Genomic DNA, 23176 nt, shown 5'->3' with positions numbered 1-23176 from the left:
CCAAGGGCCCATGGGCTATAAGCACACAGAAGGTGCCCCAGGGACACTTAGTGAATCAGCTGACTGCACCCAGCTGAGGGACTGATAGCCAAAGGGACAGAGTCAAGGCGGTGCTGGGCTAAAGCTGGAAGGCTGACTCAGGCTACAGCCTTGGCTCCCATCCCAGTCTTGGGCAGGGACTGTAACAAAATCCTGTCTCCCAGGGGAGCCCTGGCCACAGCTGCCTCAGGTGCTCTTGGGGGCTCCCGGTGGGGAGGGGGGTTGGCAGCCCGAGCCTGCCCCCACACTAGCCAGCACTCCGCAACTCAGCCTCTCCTCAACTCTCCTCCCCCACCATCTACCTCTGAAACCCTTTTGGGGTGGGGGTGGGAGTGGGGAACAAGGGTTCACCATTTTTAGGAGTTCATCCACCGTGTCTAATGTGTAATATTAGATCAACCCAGAAGATTCTCCTGAGAAGGAAGGTGGCAAGAAAAGGACTGGAAAAGTTGAACCAGGGTTCAGGGACCATATGACTGGAATGTACACATTAAAACAAAATATGACAAAATGATTGTGCCTCCATTGGACATCTATCACCCCCCAATAAAGACTTCTTCCTACTGACAGATAACGTATTCTTTCATAATACGCTTTGGTTCACACTTGTTCAGTGTTTGTCTTTTCACAGACCATAAGCCCTACGAGGGCAAGAATTCCTGTTGGTTTTGTTCTCTACAATATCCCCATTTTTAAAGACAGCAATCTGTCCTATTGTAGGTGCTCAATAAAGAATGAAGCATTAATCATTAATCAAACAATAATGAATGATACTAAGTCTACTTTTGACATGGTTTTGGGGAATCCAATGTCCATATTAAAAGCCCCAGAGTTGTCCTCAGGTCCAACCCCAACCGATGTGAATTCCTAAGTCTTCCCAGAACGAAATCAAGCTCCAGAGTCCTCGGGTCATGATGAGTTAGGCAAGAATCACACACCAGAAGGTGACCTTCAGTGGTGTTGTCCAGTTATATAGCCGTTAATCAGGTGTGGCTATTTTAATCTAAAGTGATTAAAAGTAAACAAAATTGAACATTCATTTCCTCAGTCACGTTGGCCACATTTGAGGTGCTCAGTAGCCACATGCAGTATTAGCATGAACATCTCAGTCATTACAGGGAGGTCTCCGGGACAGAGCTGGCCTAGACCTTCATGAGACTATCAAGGGAATGGCAATGGGCACACATCTGTTCATCTCTTCATTCCTATCTCACACCCACCCATCTTCTCTCTCCTCCCACATTCCTTCCGGGTTGCCAGTAGAAGGCTTTTCAGAAATAGCCACACATCACTGGCAGAGGATCATGTAGACAGCTGTTCTACAAGGTAAGGCTCATTTCCCCGCATTTAGTATTCTCCTGTAACTTCTTATTTGATTCATGCCACTAACCGTGCACAAATCTAAAGCCCAGTGCCCCACTGACTGGGATTCCTCCCAAGAACAGACTTTCTAGTAAATTCCTCTCTTTCTTCCAGGCACTGGCTTGTCCCCAAAGCCCCGGAGCCAACTCTTCTTGCTTCATCCCACGAGTGGTCCTGTACAGTATTGACTGGAATGGACTCTCAGGATGGAGAAGGAAGCTAGAAAGAAGAGGTGCCTCCTTCTCTTTTGTAGGGAGCATCCTAGGCCTGAAGGGATAACCACTGATCTGGGACAAAGTCAGCATGTACATACAAGCAAGAAGTCATTTCATGGAGTTTTCAGGATGCACATCCAAGGCAGACTCGTTTATCTGGCATTCAGGTACTACACCAAGTTTTCCACATCCAGACATGGTAACTGACTTTTTGTTTTTAACTGTGGTAAATATGTATAACATGTGGGTAAAATACCCATAACATAAAATAAACAAGTGGGACTACATTGAACTGAAAAGCTTCTGCACAGCAAAGGGAACCATCATAATAAACATGCAACCTATTGAATGGGAGAAAATATTTGCAAATCCTGTATCTGATAAGGGGCTAATATCCAAATACATAAAGAACTCATACAACTTAAAGCAAAATGTGTGTGAGTGTATGTGTGTGTGTGTGTGTGTGTGTGTGTGTGTGTGTGTGTGTATATATATGTATATGTATATATATGCATATATATATGCTTAAAAAGTAGGCATATAAGTAGGCATAAAAAGTAGTATACGTGTGTGTATATATATATATGTTTAAAAAGTAGGCAGAGGATCTGAATAGACATTTTTCCAAAGAAGACATCCAGATGGCCAACAGGTTCATGGAAAGGTGCTCAACATCACTACTCATCGGGGAAATGCACATCAAAACCATAATGAGATATCACCTCACGCCTGTCAGTGTGGCTGGTGTCAAGAAAGACAAGAAATAGTAAGTGTTGGTGAGGATGTGGAGAAAAGGGAACCCTGGTGCACTGTTGGTGGCAATGTAAACAGGAGCAGCCACTATGGAAAACAGTATGGAGATTCCTCAAAAAATTAAAAACAAAACCACCATATGATCCAGCAACCTTACTTCTGGACACTGATCTGAAGAAACACTAACTTGAAAAGATAACTGCACCCCCATGTGCACTGCAGCATTACTCGCAATAGCCAAGATTAGGATGCAACTTACATATCCATGGATAGACACTGGAATGAATGGATGGATGGATGGATGAATAAAGATGTGGTACACACACACACAGACATATACACACATAGGAATATTACTTAGCCATAAAAAAGAATGAAATCCAGCCACCTGTGACAACATAGATAGAACCTGAGGGTATTATGCTAAATGAAATAAGTCAATGGCACCTGGGTGGTTCAGTTGGTTAAGTGCCCGAATCGGTTTAGGCTCAGGTCATGATGTCAGGGTTCTAGGAGTCCAAACCCCGCATCAGGCTCTGTGCTGGCAGTGCAGAGCCTACTTGGGATTCTCTCTCCTTCTCTCTCTGCCCCTCCCCCACTCACGCTGTCTCTGTCTCTCTCAAGATAAATAGACTTAAAAAGAAATTTAAAGGGCACCTGCGTGGCTCAGTCAGTTAAGCATCGGACTTCGGCTCAGGTCATGATCACATGGCTCGTGGGTTTGAGCCCCAAGTCAGGCTCTCTAGTGACAGCTCAGAGCCTGGAACCTGCTTTGGATTCAGGGTCTCCGTCTCTCTCTGCCACTCCCTCTCACTCTCTCTCTCAAAAATAAACATTAACAAAATTAAAAATGATAAAAATAAAAAAAATATATAAGTCACACAAAGACAAATACCATATGATATCACTTATATGTGGAAACAAAAAACCAAAAAAACACAAAGTAACTAAAAAACCAAGCTTACAGTTACAGAGAACAGATTGGTGTTTGCCAGGGGTAGGGGATGGGGGTGGGAGAAATGGGTGCACTGTTTTTTTAATTTAAATTAATTGAATAATTTATAATAAAAAAAAGAATGGGAGAAATGTACCAACCCTAGGTCTAAAGGGGCCAGGAGAGGACAAGGCTGTAACCAGAGCATTAGGAGAAGGCCGCTGGACAGGAGCTGTGGCCTTTCGTAGAGGAAACAGTCACTGCCCACTTTCAGTTGGAGGGAGAGGGCAGGTAACTTACAGTGGCCAGACCAGTGGGAAGCCAGATGGTGAGGGAACCCAGTGACCAGTACTAGTGAGATAATTCTGGAAACAGCAACCAACTGTAAGTATCTCTAGACTAAAAGCAAAAGCCCTTCTCATTAGTTCCCTGACTGACAGACAAGGAACTTCCCACCTCTGGGCCACAGTTTCATCAATACAATGAAAGGATTAAATTACAATCCATCCAGGTCAGACTCCTAGAACAAAATCAGGAGGGAGAAGGAGAGAAAATGGATCTGGGGACAAACAGAAAGTGGCCAGCACATGCTGCTAGACAGACACAAGGAAACCACAATATCTAAGAAGGAAAGGGGAAAGAGTATGTCAAGAAGGCAGACAAGGTCATATTTCCAGCGCTGCTGAGAGGGTCGAGTAACAGAAGGACTGAGAGATATTGTTCTTAAGACAAGGAGATTCTCGGTGAACTGAGCCAGCGCTGCTCAGATCAATGTTGAGAGAGGCGCTGGGTCAGAATAAAGAATGAAATAAGCAAGAGGAGGTACAGACCAAAAAACCTCTTCCATCAAGTTTGCTTGTGATGGGAAATGAGAAATAGGGTGGTAACCAGGAGGTAAGGGGGGCTGAAGAAGAATATTTTCCCCCTAAGTTCAGGAAAATCCTAACCAGGGAAGAGTGCTGAAAGACAGGATGAAGTAGAGAGGGCAGTGAGAGAGCCATGGAGAAGCATTCCTGGTCCTCATCCAGGAAAGACTGCTCTGGTGAATGAGCCCTGTCTGCGTGGACACGAGGCAGGGGTGAGTGGAGTAGCGTGCAAGGGTATAATTGAGTCAAACCCAGTCCCTAAAAAAGATTACCATCTTAACTATTTTGAAGAGCCCAGTTCAGTGGCATTAAGTCCATTTACATTGTTCACAACCGTCACCCCCATCCATCCCCAGAATTCCTTTCGTTTTCCTAAACTGAAGCTCTGTACCCATTAAACACCAGCTTCCCATTTCCCTCTCCCCAACCTTGGCCCCTGCAACCACCATCTCACTTTCTGTCTCTGTGAATTGGACCTCCCCAGGGGCTTCATATTAAGTGGAATCATACAGCATCTGTCCTTTTATGACTGACTTATATCACTTAGCATAATGTCCTTGTAGGAGAAAAAAAAACTTTTCCTCTACCCTCTTAGGTTTGTTCTGGGTCTTGTGAATTAAACTGACAAAAGACAGATTCACAGGAGAAAAGACATCCAAACTGTATGGATGTTAATGTTTTTTACATGCATGGAGGTTTCACAGAAAAGAAGTGAAAACAAGCAGTGGGACTCAGGGGACTATACACCATTTTAACACAGGGTGATAAATTGTGAAGTGACTAGACCAAGGAAAAGGGGTTTGGGCTTCTAGGGGCAATAAATTGTGGGACTATAGCTAGGAAATCTAGAGGGGAAACTCATGGAAGATAAGGGCTATGTCAGTAAGGCTTGCATATGCAGACTTATCTTGGTGCCAACTGTGTACCTACAGTGACAAAGGTCATTCTCTTCAGCCTGGTACAGGAGAGGCAGGAAACTTAGAACCCTGATTTTAGACAGAAAGAGGGAAGACAGAGGGCTCTTCTTGTCTCTGCTTTTTCTCAACTGTCTTCAGCTCAAAATAATCAATATGTCAAAGTGGCATGTTTGGGGTGGCCTGCTCTGAACTCCTTCACCCTCAAGGTTCATTCACATTGTAGCACGTGTCAAAATTTCCTTTCTTTTCCATAGTAATTCACTTTCACAAAGTTTGGTCTCATGTTCTGATTTAGAGATTGACAAGACAGCAAACTAATTTTTCTAAAAACTACTTGTGACAAATGGGTTTTTTTTTCTGGCTTTTGTTATTATTGCTTTTTTTTTTTAATCAATCAACGAATAAATAGACTTGTTTTTAATGGAAGTAACAACAGAAAATAGAGTCAGGCAATAATGGCTATAAAGTTTGAAACTGGAAGTGATTCCAGAATGATAGGGAAGGAAAAGTGGTTCTGCACCAGCAGGAGAGACACTTGCCATTTGATTTCAATCCACTCTGTTTTACAATCAAACCTTGGCCATTTGAAACCATGTACATCTACAATGACAATCTCTGCAATCCGAGGAGATGACTCTACCCGTCCCAGATCCCTCCCAATGCTAATTTTCCACAGGATGAAGAAGTCTCCCACACAGGACAAAGTGAAGGAACCAAAGGGCCTTCTTCCAGGTTAAAGCACACCACACACACAAACCACAATTTTCATCTTATCTTTTTCTGCTCCATGACACATTTTTAATTAGATCTCTGCATGGAGAAATTAATGGAAGGAAAGAAATAGAGTACCTTCCTTGACTTTGTTGGCAAATTCATCTAGGTGTTAAAAGCCAGAATGCTCAGGCAAATATATTTCTGAAATACAAAATGCACCCAACAAAGCTAAAACCTTGATGAGCCCTGATTGAAATCAGATTACAAGATAGGTTTGTACACTTAAAAAAATAATAACAGATCCTAGACCAAAGCAAGGTGTTCAAAATGAAAATGTACACACAAGAGACTGTCTGCTTCCCAGTACAAAGGATATATTTGCTGGGGACACCAGGATCGGAAGTTGCTTATTTTTGTTTCCTCTTGAATTAATTTCCTCGCGTACTTAGAGTGGCAAGTTAGATTTCAAAACCTGCAATCTTCTTTACCCCTCAGTAGTTTGCTCGGATCACACAGACTTGTCAAAAGTAATACCCCTGTCCCGACACACCCACCCAGTTCTTTACAATTATCACCCACTTCACCCTGGGGAAGTCTCTGCAGTGGTGAAGGAGGGGGATTCTGGAACACCACAGCAGCTTAGGGGAGGCTCGGCCACCAGTAGCCAGTGAAGCTGCTATTCTTACATTCCTTCCACGAAGGCTTGCCTTGCTGAAAATGACAATGTTCCAGAAGTACAGGGCGTGGCCGGCAGCGTGAAATACAGCTTATGCATGCGTTCCTACGAATTCACATTCTTAGTTTTAACTTCCTGACTTTGGGAAATCCATTACAAAAGTCAAGCCACCGTGGGAAGGCTCACTGTCCCAGCTTTCTGGAGGGTGCTGTAATCGTAATCCGCCATTAATGAAAGCCCACATTCCCCCACAGGATTCTTTCCAGGACGGTCATCATCGCTGCTGCAGCCTGCTTCCCCAGATAAATTCTATACTGTTCCTTCTCAAGCTTACATCATGTTTCCTCGTTCCTGGAGCCAGAATCTCAGGACACTCCTCCTGCTCTTGCTCTGGTTTCCCACAGCGTGAGCCATGAGAACATCTGCCGGCCTCAGCCTGTCGCAGGATGCTTACCACAGATACAACTTCCCATGGTTTGGGGATCCAAACCTTTCCTTTCAGAACTACCAAATAACTAGTTTGATTATTTCCTCTTTTTTTTTTTTAAGGGCAAAAATCATTTCCGCAAATTCTGCTACGAAACTCAAAGTCATTTCAAAATCCTCTTTCCTGTGTTTCCTTGGACTTGGTTTGCAACATCCAACCTTCCCCTTTAGGGATCTTGGTCCTTTGGATGAAGACTATGGATGCTGGCAAGCTTTAGACCACACCTGTGACTTGGTGAGGTCCTTTAGACGCCTAGAAAATCCCGAGACAGTAGGAATGTCTCAGCAGATACAAAAACACCACCTTCTTCCTTTGGGCGAATTCATTCTCAGTAAAAGCAATAATCTGGGAATTGAAAATACAGGAACACTTGTATTTCTTTTCTAATTTATGACACTGGGGAGAAAAAGTACCAAAATAGTCTAGTTTCATATTTCTCACATTGTCCAGGATAACCCAATATTACTTTAGGGTTTTAAAAAAATGTTTTTGATGTGTATTTATTTTTGAGAGAGTGAGACAGAGTGCGAGTGGGGGAGGGGCAGAGAGAGAGGGAGACAGAATCTGAAACAGCCTCCAGGCTCTGAGCTGTCAGCACAGAGCCCGATGCGGGGCTGGAACTCATGAACCGCAAGATCATGATCTGAGTCAAAGTCAGACGCTTAACCGATTGAGCCACCCAGGCACCCCACTTTAGGGTTTTTTTAATCAACACTTAACACAGGGAAGTGGAGACATTTTCATCCACCTGCACTCTGCTTAGAAAGAGCATGCTTTTCCTTTCGAAGGGGCTGCGACAGCCCAGGTCTGAAGGTGTGGACAAGTAGGGGGTGAGCAAAAAGAAGAATTTGGCTTATTTGCTTTCAAATGGGTAGGGGTGACAGAGCAGGAGGCCACTGGAGGAGGCAGAAGTGAAGAGGAACTATTCTCCAAGGTGACTTAGGGTGGCCAGTGGATTTTCAAGGTTGGCATCACTATGGCATCCTCTAACAATTTGTATTGCCACAGTGTCCAGCAAAGTCCTCACTGCTCATGCAGGCTTGTTGGATTGGATTTTTCTCTGGGGACTGGAGGGTGTACGTTGGCCAACTCCATGGGGTTCTGAGACAGCCACACAGAACCCACATACACAGTGGGCTATGGGAGAGTTGGCCTTGGACACTATCCCAGTCTACAGGAAAGCTTCTGGGCATCCACAATTCTTGCAAATTAAGAAGGGAGTGAGACAAATATATAGACTTTGAGGTGAAAGGGGGGCTGAATAACACTAGTTTTTCTTTTTTTAAGTTTGCTTATTTTGAAAGAGAGAGAGAGAGAGAGTGAGCACGAGCGGAGGAGGGGCAGAGAGAGAATCCGAAGCAGGCTCCACACTGTCAGCATGCGGCCTGATGCAGGGCTTGAATGCACTAACTGTGAGATCGTGACCTGAGCTGAAATCAAGAGTTGGACGCTTAGCTGACTAAGCCACCCAGGCTCTCCTGACCTCTATTACCTAGTTTTAAAGATAGGTGGCTAGCTTCCATTTCCTTGAAATCATGTTGCTGTTTTTAAGAAAAATGACATAGATTGCATTACTGTGCTTTTTTTTTTTTTTTTTTAGGTAAAACAATTAAATATTTGGTTTAAATAGTGGTTCCCATCCTGCTAATAAGCAGGTTCCTAAGCTGGCCCATAACCGAAAGCCCTCACTGAAACTGGCTTCAATTTTTACAAACAAAATGTAAAAGCAAGCAGGATATTTTCAAAGCCACAGAATTAATCTTTAAAATACTTCCCTATGTTTTTAGAATTTAACTTTCTCAAAATGAAGTTCTGTCTTTTGTCATTTTAACTTCCCAGTAACACCAAACCATTCTTTATAGTTGTGTTAAAAAAAAAAAAAAAGAGAGAGATAACAGAACCAAAACAGAGTCACTTGCGCTAAGCCTCATGTCAGCAAATCAAGTTGAATTTTGATTTACAATCGTGTAACATGAACTCTTACAGAAGGAAAGCTGTCTCTCCTATCAGAGAGATAGTCAACATACACTCACATCTTGGCAAAAAACTTTTAAAGGTTATATTGAGACTGCCAGTTCAGGAAATTACATTGTATCATTACCCTGATTGATTTAACTAGAATCCATCACATTTCAAATCCTCATTTTAGCTATAAGCCACTATATTTTCATTCAGTATTTACAATTATTTTCAAGATTATATGTGTGTTACAATTCCTTTTTTTAATTTTTTTAACGTTTATTTATTATTGAGGGACAGAGACAGAGCATGAGCATGGGAGGGGCAGAGAGAGGAGGAGACACAGAATACAAAGCAAGCTCCAGGCTCTGAGCTGTCAGCACAGAGCCGGATACAGGGCTTGAACTCACAAACCACGAGATCGTGACCCGAGTCGTATTGGACGCTTAACCGACTGAGCCACCCAGGCGCCCCTCACAATTCCCATTTTAAAAACACAAGCCACAGGGGCGCCTCGGTGGCTCAGTCAAACACCCAACTCTTGATTTTGGCTCAGGTCATGATCTCACAGTTTATGGGTTCGAGCCTCATGTTGGACTCCATGATGATTCTGTGAAGTCTGCCTGGGATTCTCTCTCTCTGCCCCTTTCCCGACTCATGCTCATGCATGCTGTTTCTCTGTCAAAATAAGTAAGTACTTATAAATGAAATGCATACACTCTGTGTGTCGTGTACATGCAGGATATATAAATTTATCATAGGGCAAAAATTTGCAAAAAGACTAAAAATATGGGTTCCTTCTTGGGGCGCCTGCGTGGCTCAGGCAGTTAAGTGTCCGACTTTTAGTTCAGGTCATGATTTCATGGTTCATGAGTTCAAGCCCCATGTCCAGCTCTCTGCTGTCAATGTGGAACCTGCTTTAGATCCTCTGTCCCCCACTCTGTCTCTGCCCCTCCCCCACTCGTTCGTTTTCTCTCTCTCAAATAAATTTTAAAAAACATTAAAAAATATATATGGGTTCCTTCCATAATAATGGTCTCAATGGCCCATGTGAAGAATTATAGTTGGCTCCTGACCACAGGTGATGAATAATGAGGTGCTGACTATCCCAGGGACAAAGGTAATCCTGCCATAACCTTCAAATGACAGTCCTTGAACTATCTTGACTTCCTTCACAACACGTGGTCCTTTTTATCAATACCCTTGACAACAGACCACACAGATCACTCAGTGACAGCTCTTTATGTACCCTCACCCCCACACAGTGCTGTTGCACTTAAACACAGAGGAGAGGTCACCTGGCCATTAGACTGGGCCGCTGCTTCTCAACCTCTGCATTGCCTGGTCTGCTTCCCCCACCACACCCAGCACAGGTCCAACAGGGACTGAGGCCAGTCTCCTGACAATGCCCTTCCCACCACCCCTTGCCCACACCCCTCCTTCTCCCCGCTCAAATCTACTTTGCACACATTGCCTGATCAGCATTTGGAAGCAAAGTTCTGATGGTGTCCCAAAACAAAAACTTCCCATGACTCCCCTTTGCCTAAATGATAAAGCCTAACCTCCTAACACTGGCTGTTACAGGTTGAATTGTCATCTCCAAAAAGATTTGTTAGAGTCCTCACCCCCACCCAGTCCCTCAGAATGTGACCTTATTTAAAGATAGGGGCTTTACACAGGCAATCAAGTTAAAATGAGGCCATTGGGATGGGCCTCACTAATCCAATGAGTGGTGTGTGTATAAGAGGAAACTCAGACACAGAGACACATACAGAGGGAAAGGACGTGACAGACACTGGCAGGAAGGTGACCATCTACCAGCCAGGGAGAACAGCCCTGAGCAGCACCTTCTCTCAGCCCTCGGGAGGAGCCTGGTCTGCGGACGCCCCTTCATCTCCCACCTCTAGGCCCCAGCCCATGTTTTCTTGTTTTATGCTGGTGTCTTCTCAACTCTGCACATATTCAACTAGAACAATCTTTCAAAGTCCTGCTAAGATGTCATCACCTGCAAACATGTTCTCAGATTCCTCCTGGCTGGGAATAATTCCTTCTACCTCTGAACATCCTCAGCTATTTGTACTTCTGTATAGCAATTCTAGTTTCTACCTTTTATTTTATAGTTATTTCTCTCTATGTCTCATTTCACTGACTGGATGTGAACTTCCGGAGGGCAAGAGAGAGGTTGGGTTCCTTCCTGGGTCCCAATGGGGCCTAGTCCTGGGCCACACATAGTCCTTTCATAAAAATATTTAATGAAACTGAGTGACCAACAGTCCGCAAAGAAGTCTTCTTTACCCTATTGAGTTTTCTGCCAATTCGAAGTGGCTTAAGTTAATTATGTGGCCTAAATCCAACATTTTCCAGGGTTATAAATGTGAAATGCGTTTTTCTCACTCCACTATAGTTTTATCTATGCTCTCATCTGTTAGATATTTACCATCTAATTTGCCTTCAGAAAAATCAGAGAAGTGACCTTGCTATCAATACAAATGATTTTCTACACCATTTTGCCACAAGGAAGTCCCCAGCCACAAAAACCATATACAAATGGTGGTATACGCATACAAAAGAATAGTACTCAACAATACAAAGTAATCAACTATTGATACATAGTACAACACGATGTACCTCAACATAATTGTGGAGTGAACAAAGGCTAAAGGCTAACCTAAGAGTACATACTGTATGACTATTTACATAAAAACTCTAGAAAATGCAAACTTACCTATGGAAAGCAGATCAGCAGTTGCCTAGGGAGTATGTGGGGAGAAACTGGAGGGAAGGATTGCCAAGGGGCATGAGGAAACTTTTGGGAGAGATGGTTATATTCAATGTCTTGATTATGATCTTGGCTTTAAGGGTGCATACACGTATCAAAACATTTAATTACACAACTTTAAACATGTATGGTTTGTGTATGTAGATCATACCTCAATAAAGCTGTTTTGTATAATATATATTACATATGTCATATATAATATATTATAATATATATATATTTTATATATATATAATATATTATATAATATATATATATTTTATATATATATACACACACACACACACATATACACACACACACACACATACACATGCATTTTTGCATTAGAGTGCCTTAAATCTCTTCAGGACTGTGAAATCAAGTACCAGATAGTCTTGCCCTGACTATCTAATAATATAGCTCAGCTTAAAATAAATAAATAAATAAAATTAAATCTATATTTAAGCGAAGTTTCTACCAGTAGAAACCAAAACCACAGCATTAAGTCTTTTTCACAGTTTCAAAATGAGGATCTAACTAAAGTTTTTAGTGTTTGTTTTTTTTTTTTTAACATATTGGATTACTCTTTTGCTTTAACCATTTGCTTTATCTGTTGGGGGTTTAGACCTAATATTTATTTTTGTACTTTCAAAGGTATGGATCGGTGACTAAGGAAGATAGTCAAAACAATTTTCTTTTTTTATAACAGCCTTCAAATTGTCATTTATATTAAATAACACACAAAACATCAAAGATATAAATTAGCATTCTAAAATATGACAAGGGATGACTACTCTTTGGGATTATTATTTTCTCAGTGACAATTCTGACAAGAGGTGCTTAGAGGGTGCCATGCTATTTGGTTCAGGAAACAAGCCATAGATGGTGTTTCTGCCTTCCCTCCTGCACCTCCAGTGAGCAAGGCATCTGGGTTATATCTCGCCGTTTTTGCAATAATGCAACGGAACGACTCGCAAATATCTTGTGAGTTGCCAGAAGATGATGCAGAGTGTTGGGATGGGAAAAGGGTGCCTCGTTTGTCATGACCAAGCCAGAGCTCTGACCTGGCGCTGTTGTCCTGGAAAGCTGCTGGAAAAGCAGCTGAAAAGCAGGCCCCCTGACGCATAAACAAACCTGAACGCTGTCAGGACAGCTGGCCAGACTGGAGATTCTGGAATGTTCAAAATACTCAGAAAGGCTCCGCTCTGCCTCCCTGCCCAAAGCCTTCATTCCACCAGCACGTGAGAGCTCTTTGCGTTGACACGGACACTAGCCAGAGAAACACTTTAATGGTGAAAAGATCTCCCGCGATCGCTAGATTGTGAAACTCACCCCGCCCTGGGTTCTGTTGCAATCACGGCCACAGCTATGGGGCTCTGTTTTCAAGATACATGGAAAACCTCAGCAGAAAAACAAGTGGCATTTTCACTACAGTTTAGGGGGAAAAAAAAAAAAAGAATGTAGGTCCCTATCCCATGATCCTTCAACAGCATCCCTGCTGGGCAGCTGTAGAGAAACAAGTTGCAGCAAGAAGGAATCTCTAGAACCTTGTTTTATAATGGACTGTGAGCAAATTGCTGTAAAAGGCAACCAAATAAAGCCCATTCAGCAGACCCTGGACAATCACAAATATGTACGAAGATGGGGACTGTTAGGAAACAGGTGAAAAGGTCGCATAGAAAATTCCCTTTCATCGAAATGGTCAGCCTGAGAAGGCTTCACCTAAAACCACTGGTCTCTTAACCAAATGCCTAGTGAAATATACTGCCCTGAAAGGCTGACACTGCAGAAAATACTTTTTAGGCGTATTCCCTAATCTAATATTTTCTTAGTGGAAAGTAGGGGAAAAAAATTAAAAAAAAAGAACAGCCGGATTCTAACACACCCAGAAAAGTTTGCTTCTACAGCATTTCCAAACTAGGGATTTGGTGAGTTTGAACTCTCCCTACTTTTTTCCAGCGCCCATCACCACTGTAAAACAGGAAGGAAAGAAGAAAACTTATGGGTGAGTTTCACTTCAATCATTTCATTATTTTCCTCCAACATATACACTGCTGTCACATTGACAACTACTATGTTCCTCTCTCGAGCCATCCAGGAAAATTGTGCTTTATAAGGACAAGTCAGGTTCACCTCCTCTTATCAAGTGGTTCTTTGCTATTTTTAACTCCAGAAGGCTGCTTCACCAAGGACAGAAGCAGTTAATTCCAAGTAGTAAAAACGTCAGTGTGTGTTTGGACCAGCAATAAATCAGCACATTTGGGTCACAGTCTGTAAGTCGTCTGAACACTGGCATAGTCTGTCAGCTTTAGGTTACAAAAATTTAATGTTTATTTTTGAGAGAGAGAGAGAGAGAGAATGAGTAGGGGTGGGGGGGACACAGAGAGAGAGAGAGAGAGAGAGAGAGAGAGAGAGAGAGAGAGCCAGTGAGCGAGAAGCCCAAGCAGGCTCTGCACTGTCTGCACAGAGTCCGATGTAGGACTCAAGTTCATAAACCATGAGATCATGACCTGAACTGAAATCAAGAGTCGGATGCTTAACTGACTGAGCCACCCAGGTGCCCCTAGGTTTTAAAATACAGTATGTAAAACTCTGGGATCTGCCAGGTGCAGTACCTACTGCATCATTCACACTCAGTAAACGTAACATCCTGCTGTTACCAACCCGAGGAAGAGGGCTTTTTTCTAAAGGCAAAGGGTTAGAGCAGCGTGGTGGCGGGCTGAAAGGTGGCGGGAGGATGGGCAGCGTTCGCCCACTGCTCATGAAACCTGGGACATCCCAGCTAGCTCTCTGCTGAGCTACCACAGGCAGGCACGCATCTGCAGAAGCAGCACTCAGCGCCCACGGCAAGTGGAACGTTCACTTTAAATCGACTGTATTCATTTACGTGCATTCCCCAAAGAAACCATAACTGGCTCTGCCTTCCAAAGCAATCTCTAAGTTATTAGCTTCATGTCTAAAAGTTGATTTTCATTTCATTTCATTTGCTTAATTATCTTAGTTTACCGAATTTATTTCTCTTGATTTTATTTTATTAATGGGCTCTAATCCCAACATGGGGCTTGAACTCACCACCCAGTGATCAAGGGTCCAATGCTCCCCCGACTGAGCCAGCCAGGTGCCCCGTGAAATTATTTCATTTTTTAGCACCTCAGCCTCTAACATGTCCAGAAGCACTGATTTCAAACTCAAAGCCTTCAAAGATGAGCCCACCTGAGAGGCAACAACACTCCAAACGATGAGAATAGGCGTGTTCATGAGACATTCCTGCTGAGTATACCCTATATGAGTATGATAGTGCACTTTTAACAAGTTCTGTCAGCTACGGTATCCCACTAGTAATGTAGAGATGGAAAAAAAAAAAAAACCAAAACAAAAAGCAAAAAACATACCTCAGACAGGTTGAAGGACTTGCCTGAAGTCATACAGCTCAGTGGTGGTAGAGCTCAGGCCAGAAGCCAAGTTTTTTATTTCCTCTTCCAGAACATGTTGTCCACACCAGGCAGCCCCTAGAGGGACTCCTTCAGGGGATGTTTGCTCCCACTCACCTCCCCTTTTCTGGCTATTTCAGAATTTTAGTTGATTTACCAAGTGCCAACACAGTGGAATAGATCAGTGGAGAAAGACCAACTAAGGGGACCAAAACAGGGTTTAATGAGAAGCAACTGTCTTTCTTAAGACTGTGACCTCTATTTGAATCCCATTAACTTCTCTCCAAGATCAGAAAGGTGGAAAACGTAGCCAATAACCATAAAGTTCTTTTTCCAAGACCCCAGTCTCTGCCCTAAATAATCTGGCTGAATTTATGAAAAGAAAATAAAATAACGACTGTAGAAGGGCTCTACAAACCTAGCATCCGATTTACCAGGAAGCTTAAAAGGAAGGTCAGAAGATTCCAGGTCAGCAGTGCAGAAGCAGCCCGAAAGGATGAGAAGGAAGGTCGACCGAAGGAAGGAGGCAAGTGTACTGGGCTCATGGGGTCTGGGCACTGCGAGTGAAGGCCTCAGGCACGTGGGCTAGCTCAGCCTTCCCTCATCAATTCAAATTACCCTCAAAACCAAGGAGCAAAGCTCTTTACAGCCAATTGATTGCAAGATGTTTAAAAGCTGAAGGAAAACCAATTCCCCTGAAGTTACACACCCAAGAGGCACGTTTTCCAATTGAATGGAATTCTGTTCCGGGAGATAGAGAAACTGTAGGATTGGCTCTAGAAGATGCAAGCCCTCATTATTTTCGCAGCCTTAAGTGTTCTTTGTGTGTGTGTGCGCGCGCGCGCGTTTTTTGTGTTTTTTGTTTTTTGTTTTTTACAAGCTTTTCCTGGCTGAGATTGCCTCCTAATAGACTTTTCTTCCAACTGAATGACCATCTGCTCCCCTTGGAATCTGAGAATTAGAGGAGTTCTGGAACTCAGCACTTAGAACTCACACCTGCTACAAATTCACAAATTCTTCTTCTGTGTTATCATAGCAGAACAGGCTCCCCTAGTTAGTCCCACCCAGTTCCTCCCCCAACTGATGAGATTCTTTTAAAGAGCTCATAGGAAAAATTCCACCCAGATGCAACACACCCAAGAAGAGGGCAGGAGTGGGGTTGGGTAGATGCTGATAAACCCGTCAGTTTGTGGGCTCAGGGAGTAGGAAACCCCACCCTACGGAGCCTCAGCCCTCAGCTGGGAGCAAAGCGAATACAGGAGAATAATCCTGCCTTACATCTGGGATGCCCGGATGTCCTCACCTACAAGGCAGCTGCTCCACACAGCAGGACGCCCCCAAATGCCTCAAATACTAATAGCAGTCAGCTGGACCGACGCAAGTAGAGTGGGAGGTTCCGGACTCTCTGAAACTACTGCCACAAAGCATGAATGCTGCATGAAAGGAAACCATGCCTAGCCCAAAGGAAGAAGATAGCACTGTCTGCTAGCCAGCAGTACCCCCCGAACACCACCAGCCTGTGTATAGTGGGATCTAGGAAACCTCAGACCCTCATCCTTCCCTTCCCATCTCACCAGAGGTGCCAATGTCCCAGCATGCTCTGTGGCAGGCATCACACTCACACACCCTTGGGTGGGTCCAGACAGTAAGGGGCCATGGAGTATGCAGGAGGAAGAGCCTAAGGCTTGGAAATATGACTGGATATGGATCCCGAATGGGTTACTTCCTAACTACATGACCCTCTGTAGATTGGAGATAATGCCCCCATGGAATAGATGTGATGAAGGGGCTGCTCTCATTACAATAATATGCTCCGGGGGGGGGGTGGTATTTTCACCCAAGTCAACCCTGAATACTTTATTAAAATAAGACATCACAAGGACAAGAGATAAAGGCTGCTGAGGATGTGGAGAAAAGGGACCCCTTGTGCACTATAAACGTGTCAAGCCACTATGGAAAACAGTATGGAGATTCCTCAAAAAATTAAAAGTACCATATGATCCAGCAATTTCACTTCTTGGTATATATGCAAAGGAAACAAAAACTCTATGTTAAACAGATCTCTGCTCCCCACGTCCACAGCACCATTATCTACAATAGTCAAGACATGGAAACAACCTAAGCGGATGAATGGATAAAAAAGTTGTGATATATACATACAATGGAATACTATTCTGCCATTAAAAAAAAAATCCAGGGCACCTGGGTGGCTCAGTCTATTAAGCATCTGACTTCGGCTCAGGTCATGATCTCATCGTTAGTGAGTTCAAGCTCCACATGGGGCTCCCTGCTGTCAGTGCAGAGCCTGCTTTGGATCCTGTCTTCCTCTCTCTGCCCCTCCCCTGCTTGCACGCGCACGCGCGCACACACGCACACACACACACACACACACACACACTCTTTGTCAAAAATAAAATAAACATAGAAAAAAGAAAATCCTACCATGTGACATGGATGGACCTTGAGAGTATGATGGTTAGTGAAGTAAGTCAGAGAGACTAATTCTGTATGATCTCACTTACATGTGGAATCTAGAAACACCACAAACTCACAGAAAAAAGAAATCAGATTTGTGGTTAATAGAGGCAAGGGTGGGGTGAGAGGGAAATGGATGAAGATGGTCAAAAGTACAAATTTCCGGTTGTAACCTAAATTCCTAGGGATGTAACATACATGATCGATGTAGTTAACACTGCTATATAGTATGTTTAAATCCGTTAAGAGTAGATCCTAAGGGTTGCATTGCAAGGAAAAAAAATATTTCTTCCTTTTTTTCTTTTTTTTTTTTTTGTATCTAGGAGATGACGGATGTTAACTTACTGTGGCAACCATTTCACAACATATGTTAAGTCACCAGGCTGTATACCTTAAACTTATGCAGTGCTGCATGTCAATTACACCTCAGTAAAACTGGGAAACATTTAAAGAAGAAACCAACTGGAGCCTAACGAAGAGTATGAAAAATGAGATAGTCCAATGCATGATAGCAAATAACCCACAATAAAGATATTTAAGTGCACAGCCATACACACAGCTCTCACTTTTACGTGGGAATTGCCTTCCATGAAAGAAGGTATCAATGTTCTTGATAGCTGAATATAGTGCAATCCACCAAAGGTACGCACTAAAACAAACAAATGCATCTTCCACTGCTAGGGGGACAAAGGCCAGTCCACAAAGGCCAGCAGCCCTGGATTTGTGGGCAGCTCAGCCATTTACCATCACATGACCTGTAGACAAGACCCTTATTGGCAAAATGGGGACCATGGCATTCATCTTGAAGGGTTGTTGCAAGAATTAAATAACCTCATACAGAATAAAAAGCCCTGATGCAGTGCTTGACACATAGAAGTGTCTTTACAGTTTCAGGGAAAATGATCACTCAAAATCCCCACATATACAAAAACCTTCACTGTTCCCACTGTCGCAGAAAGATGTCCAAATCTGCAATCTGGAATCGAAGGTTCTTCATATATACAAATGGAACAAAGTCTAAACCTTTTGGAAATGCACATGCCTGCAGAGGCTCAGTCATGACCAGGCATAGATGTTCTCCCCTTATTTCTATGGACTTCCCCATAAAACCTCTTGTTTCCCAGCTGATTTGGGGTCTCCCTTGGCTTCTCTACTTCTGTCCTAGAACATGCAGTGTGCTTCACCTGCTTGGCTACTATCAACTCTCTTTTTCTTCTTCTTTTTTTTAATCTTTTAAAATATTTATTTATTTTAGAAAGAGAGAGAGAGAGCATGAGCAGGGGAGGGGCAGAGAGAGAGGGAAACACAGAATTCGAAGCAGGCTCCAGGCTCTGAGCTGTCAGCACAGAGCCCGACGTGGGGCTTGAACTCACGAGCTGTGAGATCATGACCTGAGTCTAAATCAGACGCTTAACTGACTGAGCCACCCAGGTGCCCCAACTCTCTTTTTCCACCAAAGCCTTTGAGATACATTTGATTCTTTTGTAACCTGAGTTTCCTCTTGACCTACTCTCTTAACCTCACACAAGTTACAATGCCCGTCCACCACTGACCTGAAACTGTCCTTTCTGCAGAAGCAATTTCTCCCTGCTAGTTAAAGCCACTGGCCTCACTGGGCCCCTTAGCCTCCAGATCTCTCCTCCTGAAGTCTCTAAGATGCGGTCTCTTCCTCCAGACTTGGCTTTGCTCTCTCCCTTTCCTGGCTCCTCTTCCTCCTTTCCCTCCACCATCCCTAGAAACTCCACTCTGCCCCAACTCTCTCAAGGCCTTGCTGGCACACACCTGTCACTCCCAGGCGCTAAGCCAGCACCAGCTGCCCATCTGCATTCTAGCTCCAACATCTCCAGCCCTGCACTTCTAACACCACTGGAAAGTATCCCTCAGTAACTGCAGGATTAGTTTCCAAAGGACCTTCACTTCCATACATCTCAGGTTCTAAGGAGACCTCTACTGACAACACCCGTGAAAGAAGAGAAGTTGCTCGGGCTTCTGGATTTATCTGAAATACCTAGGAAATTCCATGTTAAACAGCCTTTTAAGTATACAGTGGCTTTGACTTCAATCATCCACCAATCATAAAAATTTAGGAAACATTTAGTAATTAAAAAATAAGATAAGCCATTCCTTTCCTAGCTCTAAGGAAACAGAAAAAAGTCAACACTGAATTAGTTAATTTCAACATTTTCAGCTTGATCAGCTAAAACTGTCTTATTTTTTAAATTTCGCACTTACAATGCAGTGTCTAAAGTGTAAAAACACACTTGAATTGTGTTTGAATGTTGCTATTAGTGAAGAAAAACACCCAGGTCACTTATTTTGATTTTATTTAATAAAACAACAGAAACAGGGGCACCTGGGTAGCTCAGTCGGTTAAGCAGCTGACTTCAGCTCAGGTCGTGATTTCATGGTTTGTGAGTTTGGGCCCCACATCGGGCTCTGTGTTGATGGCTCAGAGCCTGGAGCCTGCTTCGGATTCTGTGTCTCCCTCGCTCTCTGCCCCTCCCCTACTCACACTCTGTCTCTGTCTCAAAAATAAATAAAACCTTAAAAAATTTTTTAAAAAGTCAAACAACAGAAACATCTATCATTTCTTAAAGCAGTGTTTGTTGTCTTTCCCAGTAGGTGGTGAAAATATGCTCCAACTGCCTCCCATTTAACCTGAGATCTGGAGGTGATTTGCTCCTCACTGATGACAAAGAATCTTTTTCACTGAGTTATGGTCAAATACAACAATTAAATCATCATTTGATTTTGCAAGCGCTAAAATAATTTCAGAAACCTTCAAAGAAAAAACATCTTTTAAATGAAAAGCATTACCTCTCCAAATGAAAAATTCATTTATCTGAGTCACCACAAGGAAGTATTAAGATTATAGCAAATCATAAAATGTAGTTCTTGTGTGAAACAAATGAAATATTCCTGGCTAATAATTCTAATTTTAAATAAACCCGTTCAAATTGTGTTGAATACTTGGTTCATGTCTCTACCACAACGTAAAAATCTTACTTGATTCTCATTTCAGTGACTGCCGGCCATGGACTGTGAGGTCTACAAATTACCACCTAGAGATACTGGCGATATGACAGTGCTGCGCCTCTCTGAGAAATCCAAGTCATGAGCCAGAGATTCCATTTCTGCCTGATTCTCTCTCTATTTGAAAGTGGGGGTCTCTTCTAGGTTGTTGCTGTTGGCCTAACAGGAACAACCCCTTCCCGATTTGCAGTTCCCACCACAGCCCAAGTGGAACCATCCAGAGACCACTTCCACCCCACAAGCCCGAAGGCTCATCTACTGCCTTCTGGAATAAGGTTTTCTGGAGTCCAGTTTCAGTCTGTCCCTTTGCCTTGCCAAAGACAGATCCGCCTACTGGCTATTCTTTGCTGTAATGACAACTGTGCTCTAAGACAAACAACTTATTCTTAGGGGGAAACAAATAATTGCAACCATCACATGCGTTCCCCAACAGCCATTGATTCACAACGCTTATCCTCTGATAACTTACACAAAAACACAAAGGCTTGCCGGAAGACAATTGAATGAGTGTGATGTATTTAACAGAATTTGCATTCTATTGCATTGCTTCCTCTTTGTTTTGTTTTTTTTTTTTTTTAAGATGGTGAAATCTTTATAAGCAGAAAGATGACTTTTACCAACAAGAAGACTATTTTCTCCTGACGACCTCTTGGCCATATCCCCAAATCTAACATGAAAAATACAGCAACTCACTTTTAAGCAAGTTATAGCTGGGACTTCAGTTTAGAGAGCGACAACACTGGAAGAGGTCCGTTTTATGGGGACATTTGGACAAGACTCGCCTGTTTTAGGACACGAGATGGAACAAACCTCTCAGCTAATCCTACATTTCAAAGTTTTTAGCAGTATACATTTTGGAACCTTCTGCGTGCCCCAGAACACACAATATGGATCTAATTAGGTCCAGCTGCCTTATGTTAGTAATAAAATTGAAAGAAAAAAAAAAAAAACAACAGAGAGGTGGGGGTGGGAGCTTTGTTCACCCCTCCCATGCCCCGGTGATCACAAGCTCGCAAGTTGTGCGCATCCTCCACACTCAGGGCAACACACGCTTCCAAAATACCCCCAGCATGCCTGGGACCCCGCTCAGCGCTCAGGCTTTTCAGCTGCTGAGTTTTCTCCCACTCTGGAAAAGATTTACGGATGGGCCAGAGCTCAACGCTCCGACGCCACCCACCGCCCAGGCCCTGGCGCACTCCGCCAGCTCCTAGGCTCAACGACTTACACCAGCGCGGACGGACAGGGCATCTGGTTCCAGGGACAGTTGTACTGAGCCTGAATAAAACTCTCACTTCCCTCCAGCACAGAGCAGCTCACGTTCTTGTTCACGATGTAGGCGCACCAGTTCCTGAGGTAAAGGAGAGAGAGCGAGAAGGACACAGTGTCAACCCAGAGAACAATGAGGCTGGGGGAGCCGGGGCAAGCCGATAGGGCAGCGGGCGCATTGAGGGTCACGGAGCCCGCGGTCCCTGCGGAGGTGGGAGCCCGACAAAGCGGCCATCAGGAGGGTACGCGGCTGCGCCTTTGGGGAGCGTGTACCTTAAGCCGACAAAAGACAGGGAAAAGAAAAGCACCTACGGTCCCAGGGCTTCAGTAATTCCTGGGATCGCCCTGCTCTGCGGGACACTCTCTGCGCCCCTTAGCCCCGGAGGCAGCGCTGCTTGGAGCGCAGGCGAGGTTACCCGGGACGCCTCGCGCCGGCGGTAGAGCGCACGGTCCCCGGGGAGGCGCCGCCGCCGGGGCAGCCCGAGGGGGACCCCCCGGCTGCTGCTCATCGCCTTTGGCATGGAGCTTGCGGGCCGGCTGCTAGTGGAGAGTGGGGGTGGGCGGGGGCCCAGGGCTCTTGGAAGGAGCATCGCAGTGCTGGGAGCGAGAAGGACCGCACACTTACTTGTTCCTGGCGCCCGGCCGCGCGGGGTGCATGGGCTGCGGGCCGGCATGGCACAGCCCCGCACCGCCCAGGGTCAGCAGCGCCAACGCCCAGCGCCAGGGCGCGCGGGGCCAGAGCCTTGTCCTCGGCCACATTCTGCGCGCGGCGAGCGCGCCCCGCCTGCCGGATCCGGAGCGCGGCGGGTCGAGGCTAGCGCCGCGAGGCTGCGGGCGGACGGGGCGCGGCCGGAGAAGGCAGGAGGCTCGGGCGCTCCTCGGCGCCCCCGCTCCGCGGCCGCCCCCTCCGGCTTCTAGCTCCCACTTCTCCTTTTCCACCCCGTGCGCCCGCGCTTCTCCTCGGTCCCTCAATGACGCACAGGTCCCCCCCGGGTGCCGCCCTCTTTATTTCACTTCCCTCTCCGAAACGTGACTCTCCCTCCACCACGGCTCCCCGTCTCTGGTGCCCTTGCCTCTCGGCAGGGGGTTTGGGGTGAAAGGGCTGAAGAGTTTAGGAGAAGGGTCTAAGTTACAGAATTTCCAATTACTCATTCCTTTGGTCTCTTCCCAGAAGCGGAGCAACTCCGCCTCCCACCTTCCAGCAGGCGCGCCCCGGCCCCTGGGGAAGTGGCCGCAGTCGGCGAGTCTGGCAGTCCTCGCGTCGTGCCTGTTGTGCCCGGGTGCCGGC

The 23176-nt window shown here is 44.6% G+C and overlaps 1 protein-coding gene across 1 annotated transcript in view; it reads right to left on the bottom strand.

Annotated features, from left to right (window-relative positions):
* The window catches only part of EMILIN2 (elastin microfibril interfacer 2), a 51836-nt gene extending 29033 nt beyond the window's left edge, over positions 1–22803 (bottom strand). The window contains exons 1-2 of the mRNA XM_047086895.1: positions 22514–22803; positions 21848–21970 (exon numbers count right to left, since the gene is read on the bottom strand). Coding sequence (XP_046942851.1) covers positions 21848–21970; positions 22514–22647 — 257 coding nt within the window. The 5' untranslated portion in view covers positions 22648–22803. The remainder of the gene's footprint in view (positions 1–21847; positions 21971–22513) is intronic.
* Positions 22804–23176: the final 373 nt, after the last annotated feature.

The sequence above is a fragment of the Lynx rufus genome, unplaced genomic scaffold (assembly GCF_022079265.1).
Source record: "Lynx rufus isolate CCGP_SWC_20201006 ecotype Redwood Valley unplaced genomic scaffold, mLynRuf1.p SCAF_22, whole genome shotgun sequence".
NCBI classification, from domain to species: Eukaryota; Metazoa; Chordata; class Mammalia; order Carnivora; family Felidae; genus Lynx; species Lynx rufus.
Note: the sequence above shows the minus strand (reverse complement) of the source record. Positions and strands in the feature narration are given on the sequence as shown.